The sequence below is a fragment of the Aegilops tauschii genome, chromosome 5 (assembly GCF_002575655.3).
Source record: "Aegilops tauschii subsp. strangulata cultivar AL8/78 chromosome 5, Aet v6.0, whole genome shotgun sequence".
NCBI lineage: Eukaryota > Viridiplantae > Streptophyta > Magnoliopsida > Poales > Poaceae > Aegilops > Aegilops tauschii.
Genome location: NC_053039.3, coordinates 129,290,351 through 129,316,386, shown reverse-complemented (window position 1 = coordinate 129,316,386; position 26,036 = coordinate 129,290,351). Strand labels below are relative to the sequence as shown.

The 26,036-nt window shown below is 45.8% G+C and overlaps 1 protein-coding gene, 1 long non-coding RNA gene and 1 other non-coding gene across 3 annotated transcripts in view; 1 reads left to right on the top strand and 2 right to left on the bottom strand.

Moving 5' to 3' along the window:
* Window positions 1-15,648: 15,648 nt before the first annotated feature.
* LOC141023321 (uncharacterized) lies at window positions 15,649-16,092 on the bottom strand. Its single transcript, XR_012184338.1, has 2 exons — window positions 16,000-16,092; window positions 15,649-15,911 (listed from the first exon to the last, which is right to left on the bottom strand). It is a non-coding gene; the product is annotated as an uncharacterized lncRNA (long non-coding RNA).
* Window positions 16,093-18,370: 2,278 nt separating this feature from the next.
* LOC109757852 (callose synthase 7) overlaps window positions 18,371-26,036 on the top strand; it is a 28,510-nt gene continuing 20,844 nt past the window's right edge. The window contains exon 1 of the mRNA XM_073499971.1: window positions 18,371-18,828. Within this exon, the coding sequence (XP_073356072.1) occupies window positions 18,629-18,828 (200 nt within the window). The 5' untranslated portion in view covers window positions 18,371-18,628. The remainder of the gene's footprint in view (window positions 18,829-26,036) is intronic.
* LOC120964409 (uncharacterized) lies at window positions 19,089-25,312 on the bottom strand. The gene is made up of 2 exons (XR_012184337.1): window positions 25,148-25,312; window positions 19,089-19,381 (listed from the first exon to the last, which is right to left on the bottom strand). It is a non-coding gene; the product is annotated as an uncharacterized protein (transcript).

Here is a 26,036-nt window from a genome sequence, read left to right as displayed (position 1 = left end):
TCGATAAGTGTCCGGTTCTTCCTCTCAATAACTCCATTTTGTTGAGGCGTGTACGTAGCCGAGAACTCATGTGAAATCCCCTTTTCGTCAAGAAAGGTATCCACATTTGCGTTCTTGAAATCTGTTCCACTGCCACTTCGAACCTTCTTGACCTCCACTTCAATTTGGTTTTGGGCCTTCTTGGCAAAGTTCTTGAAGATCTTTTGGACCTGCGATTTGTCATCAAGAAAGAACACCCACGTGAATCTTGAAAAATCATCAACAATGACCAAACCGAATGAGTTACCACCAAGGCTCTTATAAGCATTGGGACCGAAAAGATCCATGTGAAGTAGCTCAAGTGGTCTTCTCGTGGTCATGATGTTCTTCACGGGTGTCAGTGGGAACGACACCTATGGGGTCACCAAGATCCCTTCTACGGTCGGCGGGCGCGAGGTTGTGCAAAGAGTAGGTCTGACAGGAAGCACACGGGTCGTTTACCCAGGTTCGGGCCGCGAAGATGCGTAATACCCTAATCCTGCTTTGGTGGATGTATTGAGTGTTCTTGAGCTCTCGAACTAGCTACGGTGGCTGCGTAGTTCCAAAGAGCCGAATCCTTCTCCTGGTCGCCTCGGGCCTCCTTTTATAGTCGAAAAGGGGTTGCCACAGTGGCACGCAGGAGGTGGAAAGGTGTACAGTGCACGAGCTTATCGCCCGGCATTACGGGACAAAGCGCATTAAATGCGCTACTTAGGTGTCCATTAGCTTTATCGGGGACGGGAACGAGGCCCGTCCCGTCCTTCGCCGCTCCGCCTCGCTTCGACACGCACCCAGGCCAGCGATGTGTGCAGTGCCATGTAGGTAGGCAGGCTGCTGGGCTGGCGCGGTGGTGGAGCCTTCACGAAGGGTTGCATGTCACCACGCAGGTGCTTGCTGAGTCGGTGTAGAGGCCGCCCGTCGCCATGCAGGTGCCTGCCCAGCTAGTTGAGCTAGCAGCTGCTTGGGGACGGCGGTGGAGTCTTGGCTGGTGCAGGCCTGGCAGTGGCCCAGCTGATGCCCTCGGCAAGGGTCTTGCCGGGGGCCTGGCAAGGGTCTTGCCGTGGCGTTGCAGTCGTCCCCGGCAAGGCGCTTGCCAGGGGTCTTGTGGATTTCCTCGGCTAGGATCCGCCGAGGGTCGTTGATACATCCATTTTTCATCATGCTTTTATATCGATATTTATTGCATTATGGGCTGTTATTACACATTATGTCACAATACTTATGCCTATTTTCTCTTATTTTACAAGGTTTACACGAAGAGGGAGAACGCCGGCAGCTGGAATTCTGGGCTGGAAAAGGAGCAAATATTAGAGACCTATTCTGCACAACTCCAAAAGTCCTGAAACTCCACGGAAGTTATTTTTGGAAATAATAAAATATACTGAGCGAAGAAAATACCAGAGGGAGCCTACACCCTGGCACGAGGGTGGGGGCGCGCCCTACCCCCTGGGTGCCCCTGCCTCGTGGGCCCCCTGGTGGCCCTCCAGTGTCCATCTTCTGCTATATGAAGTCTTTCGTCCGAGAAAAAATCATAAGCAAGCTTTCGGGACGAGACTCCGCCGCCATGAGGCGGAACCTTGGCGGAACCAATCTAGGGCTCTGGCGTAGCTGTTCTGCTGGGGACACTTCCCTCCGGGAGGGGGAAATCATCGCCATCGTCATCACCAACGCTCCTCTCATCGGGAGGGGGCCAATCTCCATCAACATCTTCACCAGCACCATCTCCTCTCAAACCCTAGTTCATCTCTTGTATCCAATTCTTGTCTCTAAGTCTGAGATTGGTACCTGTAGGTTGCTAGTAGTGTTGATTACTCCTTGTAGTTGATGCTAGTTGGTTTATTTGGTGGAAGATCATATGTTCAGATCCTTTATGCATATTAATACCCCTCTGATTATGAGCATGAATATGCTTTGTGAGTAGTTACGTTTGTTCTTGAGGACATGGGAGAAGTCTTGCTATTAGTAGTCATGTGAATTTGGTATTCGTTCGATATTTTGATGAAATGTTTGTTGTCTTTCCTCTAGTGGTGTTATGTGAACGTCGACTACATGACACTTCACCATTATTTGGGCCTAGAGGAAGGCATTGGGAAGTAATAAGTAGATGATGGGTTGCTAGAGTGACAGAAGCTTAAACCCTAGTTTATGCGTTGCTTCGTAAGGGGCTGATTTGGATCCATATGTTTCATGCTATGGTTAGGTTTACCTTAATACTTATTTTCTAGTTGCGGATGCTTGCAATAGGAGTTAATCATAAGTGGGATGCTTGTCCAAGTAAGGACAACACCCAAGCACCGGTCCACCCACATATCAAATTATCAAAGTACCGAACGCGAATCATATGAACGTGATGAAAACTAGCTTGACGATAATTCCCATGTGTCCTCGGGAGCGTTTTCCTTCATATAAGAAATTTTCCAGGCTTGTCCTTTGCTACAAGAAGGATTGGGCCATCTTGGTGCACTTTATTTACTTTTTTTACTTGTTGCTCGTTACAAATTATCTTATCACAAAACTATTTGTTACCTATAATTTCAGTGTTTGCAGAGAATACCTTGCTGAAAACCGCTTATCATTTCCTTCTGCTCCTCGTTGGGTTCGACACTCTTACTTATCGAAAGGACTACGATAGATCCCCTATACTTGTGGGTCATCAGTCGTTGTCTTCTGATCCTCATCTGATCTTGTGTGTTTATGATCTTGACGAAGATCTGCATGCCACCACAGAGGCGCCTCCCGAGCCTTGGTTCCAATGTAGTTGGTTGGGTTGGAACCCGTGGGCTCAAGGGTGGCTTGCTCCGCTGGCATCGGGTAGGCTGCCCCGGCAAGGCTCTTGCCGGGGCTGCGGAGGCTGCCTCGGCAAGGATCTTGCCGAGGGAGTCTACCTCGCCCTCTTGCCCTCCTGTGTTTCTGGTCTTGGCGTTGCCCTAGTTGTCTTGTGCTTTGGCTTCTCTCCGACTTCCCTCCTCTGCCCTGCTAAGTGTGGCTGTGGCACGTGGCTCTGACTGCCCGTGCACAAGTAAAGGGGTCAAAAGGAGAGCCCCTACTTTTGTACACCGACAACGGGATGACTTCCTCCAACTTGTTTTCCTGCTTGACAAACACTGCAAAGTCTATCCTTGTCAAATATAACATCTTTAACACCAAGGATATGATCACCTTTAATAAGCTTATCAAGATTTTGCATGCCAACATGACCTAACCATCTATGCCATAACCATCCTTTAGAAGATTTAGCAATTAAACAAGTGTGAGGTTTGGCTCTCTTAGTGAAGTCAACAATGTATAGATCACCTCTACGAATATCGGTAAAGACCATATTATGATTATCTCTTTGAAAAACTTGACAATCTACTTCAGTAAATAGAGAACTGAAACTAAAATCGGTTGATCTAGATACGGAAAGTAGATTGTAACCAAGAGATTCAACGAGCATGACATTTTGAATGGAGTTGTCGTTAGATATGGCCACGTTACCAAGGCCAAGTACCTTACCCTTGGAGTTGTCTCCAAAAGTGACATACTGTTGACCCACAAGTATATGGGGTCAATTGTAGCTCTTTTCCATAAGTAAGAGTGTCGAACCCAATGAGGAGCAGAAGGAAATGACAAGTGGTTTTCAGCAAGGTAATGTCTGCAAGTGCTGAAATTGCAAGTAACAGAGTAGTTTGGTAGCAAGATAATTTCTAACGAGCAAGTAATGATAGTAGTAACAAAAGTGCAGAAAGATAGCCCAATCCTTTTGAGGCAAAGGACAAGCCAAAATGGTCTCTTATAGTAAGCAAAGCGTTCTTGAGGGTACACGGAATTTCATCTAGTCACTTTCATCATGTTGATTCGATTCGTGTTCGCTACTTTGATAATTTGATATGTGGGTGGATCGGTGCTTAGGTGTTGTTCTTACTTGAACAAACCTCCTACTTATGATTAACCCCCTCGCAAGCATCCGCAACTACAAGAAAAGTATTAAGAATAAATTCTAACCATAGCATTAAACTTTTGGATCCAATCGGTCCCTTATGGAATAGTGCATAAACTATGGTTTAAGCTTCTGTCACTCTCGCAACCCATCATCTAATTACTACTCCACAATGCATTCCCTTAGGCCCAAATATTGTGAAGTGTCATGTAGTCGACGTTCACATGACACCACCAAGGGAATCACAACATACATACTATCAAAATATCGAACACATATCAAGTTCACATGATTACTTGTAGCATGATTTCTCCCGTGACCTCAAGAACAAAAGTAACTACTCACAAATGATAATCATGCTCAAGATCAGAGGGGTATTAAATAGCATAATGGATCTGAACATATAATCTTCCACCAAATAAACCATATAGTAATCAACTACAAGATGTAATCAACACTACTAGTCACCCACAAGCACCAATCTATAGTTCCGGTACAAAGATTGAACACAAGATATGAACAAGGGTTTGGGATGAGATGGTGTTGTTGAAGATGTTGATGGAGATTGCCCTCCCCAAGATGGGAGAGTTGTTGGTGATGATGATGACGATGATTTCCCCCACCGGGAGGGAAGTTCCCCTGGCGGGATCTCTCCGCCGGAGGGCAAAAGTGCTCCTGCCCAAGTTCCGCCTCGAGACGGCGGCGCTCCGTCCCGAAAGTCCTCTCCTTATTTTTTCTAGGTCAAAATAACTTATATACCAAAAGATGGGCACCGGAGGTGGGCCGAGGGGAGCACAACCCACCAGGGCACGCTTGGGCTCCCTGGCGCGCCCAGGTGGGTTGTGCCCACCTGGTGGGCCCCCTCTGGTACTTATTGGCTCCAATATTCCTCATATATTCCATAAAAATTCTCCGTAAAGTTTCTACTTGTTTGGGCCTGACGTAGCTTTTCCAGGTCCAGATTTCCAGCTGCCGGAATTCTCCCTCTTTGTGTGTACCTTGCATATTATGAGAGAAATGGTATTAGAATTACTCCAAAAAGCATTATTATGCATAAAAACATCATAAATAACAGTAGGAAAACATGATGCAAAATGGATGTATCACATACTTGTGTGGACCATCATTCTTAGCAAGCTCGCGGAACATGTCTTTATCTCCGATCATGTGGTCGGTACATCCACTATCAAGAATCGACTCTTTTCCTCCGGCCATATAGTCACGAAGATTAGCCATGAGACCAAAATGTCTCATCGACTCCTCAAGGTCAAGGTCACTATCTTCATCCTCATCATAATATCCATGCTCAATATCATCATGTAATTAATCATCACCTGGAGCAAGTGATTCATTAGATATATGATCATGAGACACTACTACAGGATGCTGCTAACGCGACACTACGATCAGAGGCCCTTCGAAAAAATTGTGTGCGATGCCATAATCGCAAACGGTGGTGTAAAAAACCGTCAAAAAAGGTGCAAAACGTTTGCGATGACGGATGCATCAAACACGGTTCAGATTTTAGTTGCGTGTGCGAAGCAGGGCATATGGTTGATCCACACGAACTGTTTGTGATTAGACAGAACAACAGAAACGGGCAGCCATATTAATGCGTGTGCGATATACGGCATACGATTCGCTCCGATGAACTATTTTCTATTAGGGAAAGCAACAGAAACAGTCAGCCAGATCAAGGTGTGTGTGATATACGGCATACGGTTCAGTCAAATGAACTGTTTTCGATTAGGGAAAAGAACATAAACGGTTCAACTTAACAAGATGTGTGTGATACGCGGCAAAAAGGCCCGAAGGTTAATTCAAGAACAAGTACACAAAGGTTAATTTGACATACATGACTTATAAGTTTCACAGAAATCATATCACTTTTTTGGAAAACATTTAATTGCGTTGAATGTATATAATGCTCCGTCCTATTAGTTGAATTAACCTCGAGGTCCATGTTTTGGAAACATGTCGTAAAGTAACGGGAGTTCTGTTAGATGAGCTATCGGTAGGGAAGCTGGTCCTTGCTACTGTAGGATCCCTCTTTCCACCCTTTATTGGGCACCCGGATGACCAACTGTTGCCGCCCAATGGTCAATGCCACGTCCCCCGCATGGCAGTTTTTGCAGCGGGTAACTGCATCGTCGCGCCGCGCCCGGTGCAACCGCATGCACACGAACGTGCGTGATTGTGCGCCGGCCCCAAACACTGGCAGCACAACTTATAAATTAACGGATGGATTACTAGTTAGAGTGATGCATATAATTAAGCAAAGGGATCGCACATGTCTGTATTGACTATAACGAGAATGCAATAGCACAATAAGAATTAAGGCTACGATGATGCTATCGCAGTGGTGGTTACAGGAGGCAAGAAGAAAGATGCATTCATCAACGTACGACCTCCTCCTCCTCAACTCAGTGCGGCGGGCCAGCATCCGGCGGCTAAGGAGCGGTGGCTTTTATGGCGAGGTCAAGGTGCTTCTCAGCTAAGGCATCCAAGGCTTCTAGCCGGTTGAAGAAGGCCAACGTCGTAGCGTCCTCACTGGCCTTGTAGATACCTATGTACACGATTCGCTCATACACATGAATGTGTAGGTCTATGGTTTCTTGCAGGGCGAGGCGCCTCGCGGCGAGCGCGACCTCCAGGTGGACATTCTTCTTGGCGTCGGCGGGCAGTTGCAGGGCCAGCAGTTCTTGAAAGAGGTTCCGACCATGGAGGCCGATTAGGGTGGCAGACAATGAGGAGCCCGGGTGCGCGGGCTGGAGGAGTACGGCGATGTCGTCCGCGAGCTTCTTGACGACGGTGAACCTGTTGGTGGTGCGAACGATCATCTGGTCGTACCGAGAGTCGTAGCTGGCGTCAACGGCGGCCATCCACCAGCCGGTCGCCAACACCGTGTGGAGACGATCCACGGTGCCATGCCGCGGGCCGGCGTCATGAACCATCTGGCACAGCCGCTGGCCGCTCACGCGCATCGCCGCCATGGGTCTGGAGTGAGCACTTCTGCGCTTATTAGTGTAGGTGCTTAGGTGCGTACGATGTGGTAGATGCATTGGAATGGAGGGACGCCTTTATATGAGTGCAAATTGCATTGCATTCACATCGTGCTACCTCTTTTCCCGGTCCTCATCCCATTACTTCCCTCATGCATTCACACGATGCTAATTGAAGGAGGATGCATCATTGGCCATTCAACATTTCGGGAACCGCTATCCTCTCCCTCGTCTGCATTAAAGCTGTATCGGGAACTGCGTCGCCCGCTGTCAAATCGAATAGTACTGCGCCGCCCGCTGCACACCTGGCTGAACACGCCTCCTCGCCTCCATCTATGCTTAATTACTGAATTTTAGTTGCAAAAATTAGATACTGCTAGTGATTTTTAGCTTCATATTTTGATAAATCGCAGTGTTACAAGGTTGGTAAATGGCAATGTTACTAGATCAACAAATGTCAATCTTTCTAGTATGACAAATGGCAACATACCCAATATGACAGATGCAAATCGCACCAAATTGTTTGTAAGTGGTTCACCCGGGTCATCCTAAAGAACCGTTTGTGTTCAAGAGATGCACAAATCCTGCTCTCACTTTGCATATGGGTGTTCTATCTAAAACGTTTGCGATCAAGAGCCATTAAAACCTATAGACATTAAAACCAAGACACGTGGCGTCACGTGAATGGTTAACATAATGCACACGGTTTGAATTATACAAACGTTTGAGATATTAAAGTGGCAGCTATTTTTTCAAAATGCCTTTGTTGACTGTTATTCGAGTGCCCATTCTCTCAAAATGGACACGAAAAATACCACAGCATGTCGGGTGCCATTCCATTATAGCATGCCAAGTTTCATGAATTTCAGACGAGTTTTGGATTTACTAGAATTTAAAAACAAAGTATCTCAATGTTTTGCCGGCAATCAACGGTGCCCTAGTGTTTGAAATTCATTCCCATTTCTTGCATTGGACCTAAGCATGCACCCAAGGACAAAGGTTAGATTTTCAACCAATTTATATGCGCTGGAGCATGTGCATGTAGTTCAAATTTGAATTATGCACATAAATGCATTGAGAACTCAGTTAATGCATAAAAATGTCCAAACAAACCCCGAAAGATCACAAAAAATAACACAACACTCCTGTTGTTCTATGTTGACACGGGAAATTTTTTGAAAGCAATAAGAGGCAATGGATATCGTTTCCTCCCCAAAGGTGGGGCGTTCCATACCGAAACCATCATGCTTGTTGTGAGAAGCTCTGGTTTGTGAGAAGCATATACCCAAACCTGCCCCAAATGGGACAAAAAATTTACCATGGCATGTTGATGCCGCTCCATGATAGCATGCCAAGTTTCATGAATTTCAGACGAGTTTTGGATTTACTAGATTTTAAAAACCAGGTATCTCAATATTTGCGGCCGAGTGACGGTGGCAGGGTGTTTGACATTCATTCCCATTTCTTGCATGGGACCTAAGCATGCACCCAAGGACAAAGATTTGATTTTTCAACCAATTTATATGCACTGGAGCATGTGCATGTAGTTCAAATTTGAATTATGCACATAAATGCATCGAAAACTCACTTAATGCATAAAAATGTCCAAACGAACCCCAAAAAATCACAAAAAATAACACAACACTCCTGTTGTTCTATGTTGACACGAGAAATTTTTTGAAAGCAATAAGAGGCAATGGATATCGTTTCATCCCCAAAGGTGGGGCGTTCCCTACTGAAATCATCATGCTTGTTGTGAGAAGCTCTGGTTTGTGAGAAGCATATACCCAAACCTGCCACAAATGGGACAAAAAAATTACCACGGCATGTTGATCCCATTCCATGAAAGCATGCCAAGTTTCATGAATTTCAGACGAGTTTTGCATTTACTAGAACTTAAAAACAAAGTATCTCAACGTTTTGCCGACAATCAACGTTGCCCTGGTGTTTGCAATTCATTCCAATTTCTTGCATGTGACCTAAGTATGCACCCAAGGACACATATTTGAATTTTCAACCAATTTATATGCATTAGAGCATGTGCATGTAGTTCAAATTTGAATTATGCACATAAATGCATTGAAAACTCAATTAATGCATAAAAATGTCCAAACGAACCCCAAAAAATCCCAAAAATTGACATAACACTCCTGTTGTTCTATGTTGACACGAGAAAAAATTTGAAAGCAATAAGAGGCAATGGATATCATTTCGTCCCCAAAGGTGGGACGTTCCCTACCGAAACCATCACGCTTGTTGTGAGAAGCTCTGGTTTGTGAGAAGCATATCCCCAAACCTGCCCCAAATGAGACAAAAAAATTACCACGGCATGTTGATGCCGCCCCATGATAGCATGCCAAGTTTCATGAATTTCAGAGGAGCTTTGGATTTACTAGAATTTAAAAACCAGGTATCTCAATGTTCACGGCCGAGTGACCGTGGCAGGGTGTGCATGCAACCAAGGACACATATTTAAAATTTCAACCAATTTTATATGCATTAGAGCATGTGCATGTAGTTCAAATTTGAATTATGCACATAAATGCATTGAGAACTTAGTTAATGCATAAAAATGTCCAAACGAACCCCAAAAAATCACAAAAAATAACACAACACTCCTGTTGTTCTATGTTGACATGAGAAAATTTTGAAAGCAATAAGAGGCAATGGATATCGTTTCGTCCCCAAAGGTGGGGCATTCCCTACAGAAACCATCATGCTTGTTGTGAGAAGCTCTGGTTTGTGAGAAGCATATACCCAAACCTTCCCCAAATGGGACAAAAAATTTACCACGGCATGTTGATGCCGCTCAATGATAGCATGCCAAGTTCCATGAATTTCAGACGTGTTTTGGATTTACTAGAATTTAAAAACAAGGTATCTCAATGTTTGCGGCCGAGTGACGGTGGCAGGATGTTTGACATTCATTCCCATTTCTTGCATGGGACCTAAGCATGCACCCAAGGACAAAGATTTGATTTTTCAACCAATTTATATGCGCTGGAGCATGTGCATGTAGTTCAAATTTTAATTATGCACATAAATGCATTGAAAACTCAGTTAATGCATAAAAATGTCCAAACGAACCCTGAATAATTCCAATTCTTTTATGACACACATATAGTTGCATGTTCACTGCAGATAAAAGGTCTAGCAATTCAAACACCGTCCATGGCCGTTGTGACCCCATTATGTAATTCAAATCAAGACGAAAAATCAAGTAGATCCCACACAGTTTATTATAACCAACTGTGTGAGATGCAGCACAAAATATCTTGGAGCACCGTCGGAGTATAGTACGCATACGGCTTACACTAGAAGGTGTGCAACGACTACAGTCCACAGCCCACTCTGAATAAGGGACCATGTCTGATGACACTTTGCGCGCCATTTTTTTGCTGAAGCGATTCCAAATTTTCGGCTTCCACAGAAATATCTACCTCCCCGCCCCCTCCCCCTTACCAAAAGCCACATTTCCCCTGTTTCCGCCTTCCTTTCCAAGTTGAAACCTTCACTCCTTGCTTGCAGTGCTGCCTCCTCGCTGGCGACCCTCCTTCACGCTGCTCGGCCTTGCCTATCCAGGCAGGTAATCCACCCCGACCCCCATCCTCCTCCTCCTTCCACATCCCACATGCCCCGACCGCCGGCGCGAGCGTGACACCTTCCACCCAAATCACCGACCCCTCCACCAAATAAGCGCCGCCCTAAGCCATGGTGCACGCAGTATAGCCAGGATCTCAAGGAGCATTTGGCAGCGGAGAAGCAAATCACGGCTGCACGCGCGGATGAGGTCGCAATGGCTGCCATTTGTGTGGACCCCCAGATCTTGGAGGAGCACCTCGCCGTCGAGGCCACCGTTACGCCTCGCGCGCCGACGCCGCGACGTGGTTCGCTGCTTTAAACGACAGTTCGTGGCGTTTTCTCGAGGCCACCATCGGTGCCTTCGACGAAGACTATGAGTTGTTTTCTTAGCGTGCACGTGCTTACCTCATCTTAAGAGCCAGCAGGTTGGTGCCCGGAGCGACTCAGGCAACTCACCACTACAACGAGGGCACCCACGATGCGGAGGCCTCGCCCTCTTCCATGTCCAAGGAGCCAATCATCATCGATATCTCCGACAATGAGGAGTAGCTTGTCTTATTAGCTCACTATAAGGACCCATGTTCAGTTTGCTAGCTACTGCCTTTCCTTAACAAATTCTAGTGAATTGTGCTATCTACTTTTACCATGCAATCTTTTGCTATAGTGTATATGTTCTATATGTCGTGCAATGTGGTGTTCAATTAACTGCTTGGTTCAATTATGAAAATGTGATGTTCAATTCTTCAGGGTGCAATATTTCCAAGTTGTTAAGCATGCTTGGTTTGGTTAACTGTCTGATCTTCTATTACGAGTATGTTATATTGTGCAATGTGGTGCTCAGTTAACGTTTGGTTCATTTGTTGTGGTGTTTAGTTAACTGCTTGGTTCAATTTTGCAATGCGATGTTCAATTGTTGTGGTTGCATTCTGTTATTGTATACCATGTGAGGAATAAATCGAATTTGGCTGTACTAAATACATGAGAAACAAATACAATTGCTATATTTCCAAGTTGTTAAGCATGCTTGGTTTGGTTAACTGTCTGATCTTCTATTAGGAGTATGTTATATTGTGCAATGTGGTGCTCAGTTAACGTTTGGTTCATTTGTTGTGGTGTTTAGTTAACTGCTTGGTTCAATTCTACACTGCGATGTTCAATTGTTGTGGCTACATTATGTTATTGTATACCATGTGAGGAATAAATCGAATTTGGCTACACTTAATACATGAGAAACATATACAAGTGCTATATTTCCTAGTTCTTAGTCATGCTTGGTTTGGATAAATGGGTTTTCCATGTGATTGAATTAATCTGATGAATCTGCAATGTGCTTATTTATCATCAATATATTTTACTGATAGCATGCGAACCCTTACTTAACCTGATGACTAACTACCTTATATGTGTTGCAGGGAAACAATGGGAAGCACTGAGGTTTACAAGATGGTACTAACTATTATACCTTGCCTTTTTTTGTTCCTTTGCCCCATTTCCAATATAGAGAAGATATTTATGCACATCCTTGTTTTCATGCTTCACTGATGATTACCTCTCAAACCACCTCTGTGGTCAGGAGGCGAGGAAAGTTTTCATACAACACCCACGGTTCAATATTGAAGTGTTCCTGAAGAGGTCGAAGGATGGACGGTCAATCATCCACAGGCAGTGGCCTAAAGTTGCAAAGACCTTCAACATGAATGAAGGCTCAATATTCGCCTTCCGCTCTAGCAGTTTTCCAGATGAGATGCATCTCTCTATGTACCGTCTATGATGCTAATTTCCAAAGGTTCTAGATGTTGCATGTGAAACTTGCTATTGGTGCATTTGTGTAATGGGCTAGCTGAGTGCTGAAGCTATATCATGTTATACTCCGATGTATTTCAATTATGAAATCCTGCTTCCTTAATATGAAAATGGAATATATTATGTGCTTAATATGAATGTAAATTAGATTAGTAAATGGATCATTAATAATAGGGCAATTAGCCCGCTAATTGGCCAATTAGCGGTTTTCCTATTGCAAACGGTTATTGAGAAAACACCATGGACGATGACCTCAGGCAACGCACACAGTTTCTAGGAATAAACCGTACTGGATCAATGAACAATCACACACGACATTCTCTTGAAAATTGTTTGCGTTACGCCACCTTACGCAAACGTTTTCCTTGGAGTGACTATGTGAGATGTATATACGAACGGAAACGTTTAGCGGTGACTGACTGTGTGGGATGTACTTACGACCGGAAATGATTTTGCCTGTATAATTGTATTTTTTGAGCACTACTGTACGTATTTCTGTATTTGAGTGCACGCCGGTCGCACACGACCTCATTTTGCCGAGCGTGTGTGCCAGGAGGGCATATCCTCGACGGTTTCTGGGTCGTGTGGGAAGGACCCCCTATCGCCCACACTCACTAGGTGACGGTTCCGAACGCCGTCGCGGAAAGTGGTTAAAAACCGTTTGTATAGCACCGACGCGTACCAGTGACAATGTTCAAGTTTACGGATTCTAATTGTCTCCGAGATGATGTTACTAATAATTCCAACGTCACCCTTGGCACGCATAAGATCACGGAGCTCAAATAGACATTCATCAAACTTGGGATCACTAGGACTCATCTTATGGAAAGCAATAGACTTTTGAAGAATTTCATCTAGATTCATCAAGGAATAATTCGGAAAGCATTCCTCAAGATATTTCCATATAGTATAAGCACATTCAAAGGTAGGCAAGCACACAAGCAAATTTCTAGGCAATCCTCTAATGATAAGATCGGCAGTCCTAAGATTGCGAACCATGTCAAGATACTCATCGGGTGTAGGATGCAAAGGATCAACGGGAGGCACATAAGGACTAGTATTGTACTTGTTCAAATTATGTTCATTGAAAATCACAAGCATTTCATTTTTCCAAGAACCATAAAACTCCCCATCAAGAATAGGCACTCTATGTCTAACAATCCCGAACGTAGACTCATCCATCTTCCTCAAATGGTGATTAAACCAAGGGACAATTACATTTGAGCCCTTAGTTGTGTCGCACCCGTTTGATTTGCCCCTAAATTCAAAAAACCCTCGTTTCTGTCCAAGCCCGTTCGCTCCACTTATGCTTTTGCCCTTTGACCGTTTGACCGACACTTTGAAAAATTCATAACAAATTCATACTAACTCCAAAAAATACAAATAAGATATAAAATGTTCAGAAAAACATCACCTATGTGTGCATGCCATTTGCATTCATGAAAAAGTGTTCAAAAGCCCCCATCCCAGTTTGAGCTCATATGATCTTAGCATGAATAGTAAAATTCAAACAAAATGATAAAAAAATTAAAAAATTCTGAATTTTTTTGTAGCAAACATTGACAAATGTTTTTAGCACTTGGAAAGTTTCATAAGGGAATGACATAGATGGTAGTCGTGGCAAAAAAAAAAACAAAATCAACACTCCAAAATGCTTTGTTTTGGAGCATCAATTTAGTTTTTTTTGCCACGACTTCCATGAATGTCATTTCATGATGAAACTTTATAATCACTCAAAACATTTGTCAATATTTGCCGCACAAAAAATTAGAATTTTTTGAATTTTTTATCATTTTGTTTGAATTATACTATTCATGCTAAGATCATTTGAGCTCAAACTGAGATGGGGGCTTTTGAACACTTTTTTCATGAATGCAAATGGCATGCACATATAGGTGATATTTTCTAAACATTTTGATATCTTATTTGTATGTTTCGGAGTTGGTACGAATTCGTTATGAAGTTTTCAAAGTGTTGGTCAAACAGTCAAAGGGAAAACACATAAGTGGAGCGAACGGGCTTGGACAGAAATGAGGGTTTTTTGAATTTAGGGGAAAATCAAACAGGTGTGACACAATTAAGGGCTCAAACATAATTGTCCCTTAAACCAAAGTAATGGAGACCAATGCTCTGATACCAATTGAAAGGATCAAGAAGAGGGGTCCAGAGGGGGTGATTAGACCCTTAACACGCAAAGTTGGCAGTTTTTAATTTCTTCAAGTTAATGTTGAGTTTTATCACAAGTTAAAGCATTCTCAATACGTTTCAAGCAAGCATGACAAGAGTATATATGCAGCAAAAAAAGTAAAGCATGAAAGTTGCAAGAAAGTAAAGGGATGGGACTGAAGTTTGCAAACGTAATGGAGACACGGAGAGTTTTGGTGTGGCTCCGATAGGTGGTTCTATCGTACGTCCACGTTGACGGAGACTTCAACCCACGAAGGGTAACGGCTGCGCGAGTCCATGGAGGGCTCCACCCACGAAGGGTCTACGAAGAAGCAACCTTATCTATCCCACCATGGCCATCGCCCACGAAGGACTTGCCTCACTCGGGTAGATCTTCACGAAGTAGGCGATCTCCTTGCCCTTACAATATTCTTGGTTCAACTCCACAACATGTCGGAGGCTCCCAAGCGACACCTAACCAATCTAGGAGACACCACTCTCCAAAAGGTAGTAGACGGTGTGTTGATGATGAACTCCTTGCTCTTGTGCTTCAAATGATAGTCTCCCTAACACTCAACTCCTCTCACAGATTTGGCTATGGTGGAAAGATGATTTGAGTGGAAAGCAACTTGGGGAAGGCTAGAAATCAAGATTCTTGTGGTAGGAATGGAATGTCTTGATCTCAACACATGAGTAGGTGGTTCTCTCTCAGAAAGTGACTAGTGGAAGTGTAGGCACGTTCTGATGGCTCTCTCTCAAATGAAGAAGGGGGTGGAGGGGTATATATAGCCTCCACACAAAATCCAACCGTTACACACATTTGACCCATACCGAATAGCTAAACTCGGTGTGACCGATTAGTTCAAAATGTGAATGTTAGGAATCTCGATGGGACCAACTGGAACAACTCGGTGGGACCGATGTGCAAGGGCTTAGGGCAAACATCAACTCGGTGGCGCCGATTGCATCAACTCGGTGAGGCCGAAGTGAAGCAATAAGCAACAAAGTGAATGTCAAGCCAACTCGGTGAGACTGAAGCGAATGCAATAGATCACAATGCGCTGGCAAGACCATCTCGGTGAGACCGAATTGCTAGGGTTTTTGGCTGTGGCTCTGTCATATGAACTCAGTGACGCCGGATAGAAAGAATCGGTGGGGTCGAGTTGAAGTTTAGGTTTTGGACATATATGGATGGAGAAAGTAGTTGAGGGTTTTGGAGCAATATCACTAAGCATTTGAGCAAGCAAGCCATTAAGCAACACCTCATCCCCTTTTAATAGTATTGGCTTTCATATGGACTCAATGTGATCTTGGATCACTAAAATAAAGATGAAGAGTCTTGAGCTTTTGCCAATGTATTTCCTTGCATTTTGAAGGGGTTCCACGTCCTCTTGTCCTTGCCACGCCACTGTTGAACTTATCTGAAATATACTAGATAAAACTATTAGTCCAACAAGAGATATGTTGACATTAATTACCAAAATCACCCAGGAGCACTAGTGCTTTCACCTGCCTGGAGGTCTTCTTCATGGTTTTGATTAGCAAGTCTTGAGTATTGATAAGATCCATCCTCCGACAAGCCCTTGCCGTTGAGAAGGCTGCAATTGTCTGTGCATTAGTCAGGGTATAAATACCCATGTTTAATACACCGACACCTCCAGATGGGATCGCGAAAGAACAAAAGCCTACGGCGGTGGAATAATTGTTTTGGGTGTCACTCTGGTGTTTTAGGATTTATGGGAATTTATAGAAGTAAAATTAGGTCAAACGGAGCTACAAGGGGCCCACAAGCTCAGGTGGCGCGCCCTGGGGGTGCATCCTGTGAGCTTATGACCCTCTTGTAAGTCTTCTAGCTTCCTCCCGAAGCTTATAGGGTCCCTTCTAGTCTAGAAAAAAATCACCGTAAAGTTTCATCACGTTTGGACTTCGCTTGGTACTGTTTTTCTGCGAAACAATAAAATAGGCAAAACAGGAACTGACACCAGGCACTGAGTTAATAGGTTAGTTCTCAAAAGTGATATAAAATTGCATATAAAGCATACAAGATTGATAATATAATAGTATGAAACAATCAAAAATTATAACTTAGTTGGGTCGGCTTAGGTCTAGGTCACTTTAGGCTTTTCTTTTTCTTATTTTTTTGTTTTCCATTTTCTTCCTGAATTCATATCTATTTCGAATTTGAATTTATTTCAAAAGGAAAACTTGCTCTAAATTCCATAGGGAATATTTGCAGATTGCGAGACATTTAATTAGGGGTTTTTGGTCATTTATTTTTTGCTAAAGATTTATAAAACTTGTTTAAATAGCCCATTTGCATTAGTTCCAATTTGGATTTTATTTGTTATTTTTTGCGACGTGATTTTATTTGTTATTTGAATTTTAATAAATTGACATCCCGGTAATTCTTTTAATATTTGAAATGCCACCTTATTTTGGGGATTTGTTTTATATCTAAATTTGCCCCTTTAGGGTCTCTTCTTTAAATCCAAATGGCTTTAGGGTTTTCTTTTTAGAACTAGGGTTTAACTATTTGGAATTTTGGAATTTTAATTCCAATCTATCACTAGGCATACAAACATGTGGCTCCATTTTAGGTTTTATTATTATTATCACCTAAATAACAATTTAGCATTTCTGAATAATTCCCAATGCTTAATTGGGTCGCATATCTCATCAACCAAACAACTCCTATCCTAATTCTAGCTAGAGGCAACAATCATAACAGTTTCTAGGAAAAAAATTAATTCCCCATGAAATTTTAAACATTTCATATTTAAGACAAAGCTGGGATGTGACAGTTTCACTTGTTCGTCCGCCAACTAAATTCCTTTTTGTGTTACGTATCGGCATTTAGCTAGTTTCATTAGCGGCGAAGACCACTAACTCCAGATTAATCTATACCTACTAATAAAAATATTGATACTCTTGGTCCGTCATTTACAAAAAAAAATCCCCCACCTTTCAGATAAACAACCCACAATCCATCTTCTATAATGACCGCAATAACCAAATAATAAACCAGCTAAAGTTCCTGCCTAAACCTTGATCTGACTTATCTTATTTTACTAGCCCCTCCTAAGGCACGTACCATCACATCTATGCTACATATACTCACGAGCACAACCAGAACTACAATTAGGAAACTTTACCAAATCTTACTATGCTATAGTTGTACTAGATCAACTAGTTGTACTAGATCTTCCCGCAAAAATAAAATAAAAAAATAGTTGTACTAGATGTATATGAAATCTTGCTATTTTCTACATTAATAAATTAACTAACTACTACTAAGTACTTCCTCTCTAAAGTAATACCAGACATTTTAGGTCATTGGTAGTATTTTTTATGCGTAAGCTGCTCATCATGAAAGTTATTTATGTTTGTGTATGTGGCAATATGTTTTCTTCAGTTTTTACCCTTGTTTTTCTCTTAGAAATTTGCAGTTGCATACCGAACTCAAGATTGTGCTGTGGTTTTCTAGCACGAGAATGTGAGATATTTTTTTTCTTCCGTCGCAATGCACGGTTATATTTGCCAGTAATATTAATAATAATTCGCTAAACCAGATATTGACATTTTCGTGCAATCTTTGTCCGTACAGGCACCTTTTGGAACATGATGTTTTCTTGATTTTTTTTGAGATATAAGCAATAAAAAATTAACATGGTATGACAAAATAGGGCTGCCCTAAAAATACGGTATTAGCAATGCTATATCGTGCTATAGCATTGTTATTAGCGAAAAATTATCCATCGATTTATTTAGCGAGACATTTCTCAAAAGTCAAAATGTTATACCGTGCTATTTCCGACGATATAGTCACTATTTTTTTTTAAAGTAGGGGAGACATTTTTTATTTTTTTGAGGGAGGAGACAGCTTTGCTGGAGGAGAAAACCGAGAAAGCAAAGCAAATAAAGGCCAAACCCATCGAGAGAGACACAGACAGACAGGTGGTACGGAGGGCGCGCGTGCTTCCTCCTGGCGCCGCGAACAAAATTCCTTGCTTCCCGGCGGCGGCTCGAATCGGAATACCCATTTGTCCATCCCCTCAAGCACTCTTCCACCGCCTCCTCTCCCAATGGCGTATAAATCGTGTCCGAGCCCACCGTGCCCCCCACTATCACGTTTGTGGCGATGGCGACGGCCTCGACGTCGATGGTGGTGAGGCGGAGGCGGAACGCGCTGGCGCAGACGCTGGCGTCGCGGAGGCTTCCGGAGGGCGTGGCGGAGCCCGGGGAGCGGGTGCCCGAAGCCTTGGCCCCAGAGGTGATGCCATTCATCCGCGCAGCCGACGAGGTCGAGCTGCTCAACCCGCGGGTCGCGTTCCTCTGGAAGTCACGACTCACGACCACCCCACCCCACCCCACATTTTTACAGCAAAAAATGATGCTAGCCCCCCTACGGACGAGCACCAAATATGATTAGGCTGTGTAGATACATACATGTAGGCTATTCAAGTGCACAAGCAAAATGCAGACTGACCCACGAGTCCACCACCACTTCAACTCACAACAAATCTTGCACTTTTCAGTGGAAAATTACTTCTCATACGATGATACGATGCTACTCGGCACAGCATTGAGTAGTAATTAGGTACACCGTGCAACACTCCACACTGCTTTGTACTAACATTAATCATCAATCCATTCATTGTCAATTTTTTTCCGAAATGAAGGGTTTTTCCCAGGCCTCTGCATCTGGTGATGCACACGATCATCCTAACTAAAAAGGAACATACCAAAGATCCACACCGTTATACAAAATTGAAAAAGAAAAAACCCCACCAGGCCATAACAAGATTAGATGACTCAATCGCATATCGTCATCCATACAGGCTGAACAAATCCTCCCACCGGTTGCACCCAAAGTTCGTTGATGCCTGGGCCTCTGCACGAATCAGGGAGGACCAACAACTCAGTGCCACTCTACAAATCACATATGTTTTTCACCTATAGTTGGGGGTGTCACACTCACACACCATAAATATGGATTAATGTATAAAGGAAAATGATCTTGACTCGGCGCCCTGTGCACCCTAGTAGTATAACCTAGGTACGCCCAAGTACGTATCCATCCTGTAGCTCTGAATGATTTGTAATTTTTGTTGTTGTTTGGATATGTTTTTTTTTTGCAACAATTCCATATCACCCAGAGTAAAGCACAAATGCCAACACGTTGTCCTATTTGGATTGAGATCCAGTGACATGCCATGAGCGGACAGGGATCCAGTGACATGCCCACAGCATGTCACCGCGTAACATGGCCATTGGATCAAAAACGGACAGCCTAGATCTAGCAAAGAGTACTGTAGAAGTGTACTGTGTTGGTTTCCTGTTCATAGGCCACTGCACTGTAGCCTGGTGTTCTTCACATTGATCTCTTCGTTGATTCTCAATCGGACGGTGGAATATAGGCGCATGTTACCATACTGTTCACCGGTGACATGCTCATGGCGGATTGAGAATCAACGGAGAGATCAATGTGAAGAACACCAGGCTACAGTGCGCGAACAGTGCAGGCGCTACAGTGGCAAATGAACAGGAAACCAACACAGTACACTTCTACAGTACTCTTTGCTACAGTACGTGATCTAGGCTGTCCGTTTCTGATCCAATGGCCATGTTACGCGGTGACATGCGGTGGGCATGTCACTGGATCCCTGTCCCACGTATTTGTGCCTTAAGCTTATTTTTTTTCGAAACAGAGGCATAAGATTTACCTCATCTATTAAATAAGGAGAATAGAGTTTTAGAGTTTTACAAGTACAGCACGGTTATGACATGACAATTACCCGTGCAATACAATATGCCCTAGCTGCTTAGCGTCCATGGTAATCCAAAGCTTTGCCTCGTCGCTAATCAAACGCAATAAGATGGGGGGGGGGGGGGGGCCTTTTGCGTCGGAAGACGAGAGAATTCTCTCATTCCAGAGGGTCCAAGAGACAAGCATGGCAAGAGACGCCATTGCTCTCCTATTTGGGGTTTCCAAACCGGTTCTCTTGTCCCACCAATCCATGACGGAGTCCTCCATGTGCTAAGTCGAAGTGTCGACATGAGCAAGGCTAAATTTCTCGGAGACCAAACCCCAAAGCCTAAGTGTATGGAGACACTTGAAGAATAGATGTGGTCCGGTTTCTTGCTTCCTCTTGCGAAGAGGACAAAGGCCGCAATTGGACCAACCCCGCCTTTCCAACCGGTCGTCTGTTCAAATCTGATCTTGAAGTGCAAGCCATGTGAAGAATTCAACTTTTGGGGGTCCCCAAACCTTCCACACCATGTGTTCCATTGGGGAGAGGGTCATCCCAAGGAATTGCGCTTTGTAAGCGGTGGTCGCCGAATATATCCCATCATTTGAGTGCTTCCAAAGAATGTCGTCTTCCACAAGGTCATAAAGATGGAAGTCATGAACAAGCATCCAAAGAGTGAAGAACTCCCGGACGAGGGCACCGGAGACGATGGTGTTGTGGTTGATCTTGAGGATCCAAGCATTATCTTTAAGGGCTTCGAGCACCTTCCAATTCTTCTTGAGGCTTCAAAAAACAGTGGTGCGATGTCCTTAGGCTTGCGCCCAAGGAGCCACGGGGAATGCTAAAACGACGTTTTCGCGCCATTGCCGACAATGATTGTGGTGGAGGCATAGAAAAAATCAAGGTCCTCCTCATTGCATGGGTTTCCAAGCATAAGCCACAACTTGTTTGGCTCTTTCAATTCATACCACGGCTAATGAAGGCGAAGAGCACGGGCAAATTTGTCGGTGTTGAGGACCCCAAGTCCTTCATACTCCCGAGGGCGGCAAACGACCTCCCAATTGACCTTGCGTTTGGCACCGGTCCTCTTATCTGAGCCGGATTAAAGGAAGGCCCTCTTGATTTTGTTGAGGTTCTGGAGAGAGCTCGGTGGGACGGTAAGAGGCGTGATCGAGAACACCGCTTGGGAGGTAATGACTGATTTGACAAGGGCCGTCCGACCAATGGTATTGATATTTTGGCCCTCCCAAGTGACCAATTTGCCGGCCGCTTTGTCCTCAAGATATTGAAAGTCCACCTTGTTGAGTTGTCAAACCGAGAGACTGAGCCCCAAGTATTTCACTGGGAAGGAGGCTCTAGCCGCTGGCATGCTCTGGAGAATGTGCCCCAAGTGAAGATGATTGCAGCGAATGGGCACCACCGAGCTCTTATGGAAGTTTGTGCAAAGGCCCGTCACCTCACCAAAACTCCTTAGGATTGCTGAAAGGTTCTCTATAGCCCTCTTGATTGGGGCCATAAAAACAACCGCGTCATCCGCATAAAGTGAGGTTCTCACCGTGGCACCCCGGCCACGTATCTTATGGAGAATGCCTTTCCAAGTTGCCAGCTCAAGGATTTGATGAAGAGGATCAATCACAAGGACAAATAGAGGGGGAAGCGCGTCACCCTGCCAAAGCCCACGAGCATGCTTGATGGGGGGGACCGGGGATCCCATTCTGGAGGATGCACGAGGAAGATGTGGATAGAAGCGCCGCAATCCAACCCCGGACATTGCTTGGGAACCCCTTCCGTTGGAGGAGGTCAAGAATGTACTCCAACTCGACCGTGTCATAGGCCATGATGTCAAGCTTGGAAAGCAGGGCGGGGATTTTGCTCTTGTGTAGCCAACGAGCAAAATTCCAAATTTGCATGAAGTTGTCATGTATACTACGCCTCATAATGGATGCACTTTGAGGGTTGGAGACGAGGGCGTTCATGTGGGGAGCAAGGCATAAGGAGAGGGCTTTAGCAATGATTTTGGCCACCGCGTGGATAAGGCTAATGGGCCTATAGTCGGAGATGCCCTCTGCGCCCTCCTTCTTGGGCAAGAGCACCACATTAGCAGAGTTGAGCCATTGAAGGTTGGAAGTGTGCAGCGAGTCGAAGCTTTGGATGGCTCTCATAATGTCGTGCTTGATGAATCCCCAACACTTTTTTAAAAAGAGACCCGTGAAGCCATCCGGGCCGGGAGCCTTGTCACCGGGAAAGTCTTTGATGGCCTCCCATACCTCCTGCTCAGTGATAGTATGGCCAAGGTCATGCAAGTCCAGTGGCTCAATGTTAAGCTCCTCCCAGTTAAAATCCTTGGTGCACCTATCCCCTCGACCCACGACCTTCGAGAAATGGCCATGGATGATTTTCTCCTTTTCTCCGTGCTCGGTGACCCAACCATGCACATGCTTGATCCTGTGAATGTGGTTTTTCCTCCTCCGGGCGTTTATGCGACGATGGAAGAAATTGGTGTTTGCGTCTCCATCCTTTAGGTTTGCCAACCTCTGCCTTAAGCTTATGATGAACACCACCCAACCAGTTGCCGAACATATTCGCTATGCTAGTTGGAGGTGGCAGGTTGAAAGCTACATGGACGGTACGCTAAAGATGCAAGCGGACATGACAGGAATAAATGATGGCTTGTTTCCTCGTCACATAAGCAACATGTTCTACATCTCTGCCAATTCCGTTTAGCCAGATTGTCTTTTGTTAATACCACACCTCTGTGCAGGTATCACATGAAAATCTTTATCATTAACGACACTTTGATTTGCCAAATATATTTGTGACGAAACACTGGTCCAGTATTAATCAGATCAGAATACATTGACCTGCTAGAAAAAACACCGGGAGTATTCAACTTACACCGAAACACGGCGGCAACATCCGACGATAGGTTGACCGTCATCAACATATGGATCAGATTTAGCCACTCTGTCCACTTGACCCCACCAAACGCCCATTGAAATTCAATATTCAATGGAGTCGTCCCCATCGCTGACGCAACTGAAACGTCTTTTCGTTGCATGATGTTATAAAGGCTCAGATATTGGAGGCCAAGCGGCGCTCTCCAAGCTATGTATCATCCCAGAAATGAGTATTGAGGCCATTGCCTATCGCAAACGACCCTCCGCAAAAGAACTCAGACGTCACTCTCATCAATCCCTTCTAGAATGGGTAGTTAGTTGGTTTTGCGTACACTTGGGATAATGTCTTGGAGGCCGGGTACTTGTTAGAACTACTAGGTTCTCACCCAGGACTCTCTCACTGTTTTTCTCACACCCCCATGCACACAAGGAACAAGTATGAAGCTCTGTAGGTTTATATCAGCAGCAACAAGCTTACTATTACAAACAGGGGTACATGCCCTTTTGTAGGACTATGCAAACCGACCTATACTACCAATACTTAATAGATAACCTAGGACAGCTCAGTGCAAGCTTTTACTGCAGTCTAGGACATACTGCTGTCTATGTACAACTCAGTCAGATCAGACTTTGCTTCTTACTGTTGACAGCTACTATAGTGCTAAAAAAAACTACTATAGTGCTACCTGAAGAGTCTGGATGCATGCCTATAGTGCTAGCTGCTGCTCTTTCGCGACATGCAAGGCTGATAAATAGCTAGCTAATTTTGCATGTCATTATACAACATCCACATAACTAATCATCTTAGCAATGGTAGTTCTTGCATACCGGGGATACCAAATCTTGTCATACCAAACTCACCGGTATGCTGAATCGTCTTATCTCTTGCATATCGGTTAGGCTTCTCATATTGTATGATCACATCTGTGGAGTTTTCAGAAGAGAGAAGGAGGGGGACGTGATCGGAACCAATCCGAGTAATCGCCCGGAGCGACGCTAGGGGGCAACGAATGTCCCACTCAGGTGATGCGAAGACCCGGTCAAGGACCGACCGGGTTGGGTCAGCGTGGCGATTGGTCCAGGTAAACCTGGCACCGACTCTATCTAGCTCGCGGAGTCCCATGTCCGCGATGTAGTCGTTGAACATTTGCATCCGGGGGAAGTTGATCAAGTTATTGCTCTTATCCTCCTCCGACGGGATGGGGTTAAAGTCGCCGCCCACCCCGACCGGTAGCTGGGCGGCCGCGACCTTCGCGCGGAGCTCGGCAAGGAAGTCCTCAGAGCGGCTATGATCTGCAGGTCCGTAGACGGCAATGATCTCCCACTTGAAGTTGAGAGCCCGCTCAAAGATCTCCATGCTGCGAAGAACTCGCCCCGGTCCATGCTTCCTACCTCAAAGGTGGCATCCTTGACTCCTAGAAGGATGCCACCCGAGTGGCCTGCGCTCCCACTAGAAGGGAGCCAGTGCCAAGCAAAAAAGTCGGAACTCAAATGCTCGAGTTCCGAGAGTGAGAATTCGGAGAATTCGGTGCGCATCGTTTCTTGAATGGCCACAATGTCTATTCGCTCGTTACGCAGGTATTCGATCAATTGGCGGCGCCGACCATCTTGACCGAAGCCGCGGATGTTCCAGAAGTGGGTTCGCATCACGAGATCATGGGGGGCTGCTTGACCCCAGGACTCGGGATGCGCTCTGTGCGCGGAAGGCTGCGGTGCGAGAGCGAGTGCGTCCCCGGATCTTAGCCGGGTCAGCCACTGCACGAGGCTGGGTGCCCACGGAGGCATCGGCAGCGGTGCCGGAGGCGGCCTGAAGGCGTGCACGGGTCTCGGCAAGGCGCCCATCAAGGATCTCTCGAGCACGGATCACTTCAATTTGGACTAACGGGGATTCTATTTCACCTCTGAACATGATGGCCGAATCTGCTGCCACCTTTGCGAGGTGGCCTAACGGTGCCGACTCGAGAGCAGAGAACGAGCAAGTAGCGGGGGTAGCTGGGATGGGAGGAGTACCTGGCTCGAGGTTCCGGGCAGCTGCCCGGAGCTCCGCCCGCTCTGGAATAGGCAGAGCTGGGCTGCCCTCCGGTCTGGCCGCCTCGATCCTGGCACTGCAGCGCGAGGACGTCACCGGAGTCGAGGTCGATCTGCCCCGCCTGGAGTGGGCCGCGGTCCGAGGGGGGAGTGGTGGGGGGGGGGGGGGGGGGGGGGGGCGGCCACTGGAGTGGTCACCACCGCCAACGCCCCGCCGGACGCGGTGCACGAGGTGGCCAGGAGCAGGGCCGGTGGAGAAGTGATCGGGCCGGTGGAGAAGCGATCTGGATCATGGTGGAGGCGAGCGGAATCGGGGCCATGTCGGCGCCTGGGAGGGAATCGGGCTCCTCCAGGTCCGGCAGGACCGGCTCGTCGAGAGGGGCCGCAGGAGGTCGGTCCGAGGCCACCCCCACCACCTCAGAGGTCGCAGCCGCCGTGGGAGGGAGCTGGGGTGCTGGGGTCGAGTCGCCCACGGTGGAGACGGCCGCGAGGATGCCGGGAGGGACTCCGGGGGAGTGGGGGCACGACGCCGGGAAAACCTGGAGGCTCGCGTCGGACGCGCACTGCCGTCGGCGGGCGGCGGCGGTGCCGAGGAGTGGGAGCGGCCAGTCCTGGCGCCACCCCTAGCTGATGGAGCGGCGCCGTTACCGCGGCCGAGTCCCCTCTTCTTCTTCTTCTTTGCCCCCTGCCGGCCTCGGCCAGCCCCATTGGTGTTGGGAGGGAAAGCTGGTTCGCCTCGTGGGGGCTGGTACCGGCGGGAGGTGGCATTGGGAGCTGGCTGCTGCTGCTGTTGGGGGCGTGGAGGAGAGCGCGAGCGACCCCCGCGGACTGGGGAGTGGCTACTGTCTCGGCGACGCTGCGGAGAAGGAGA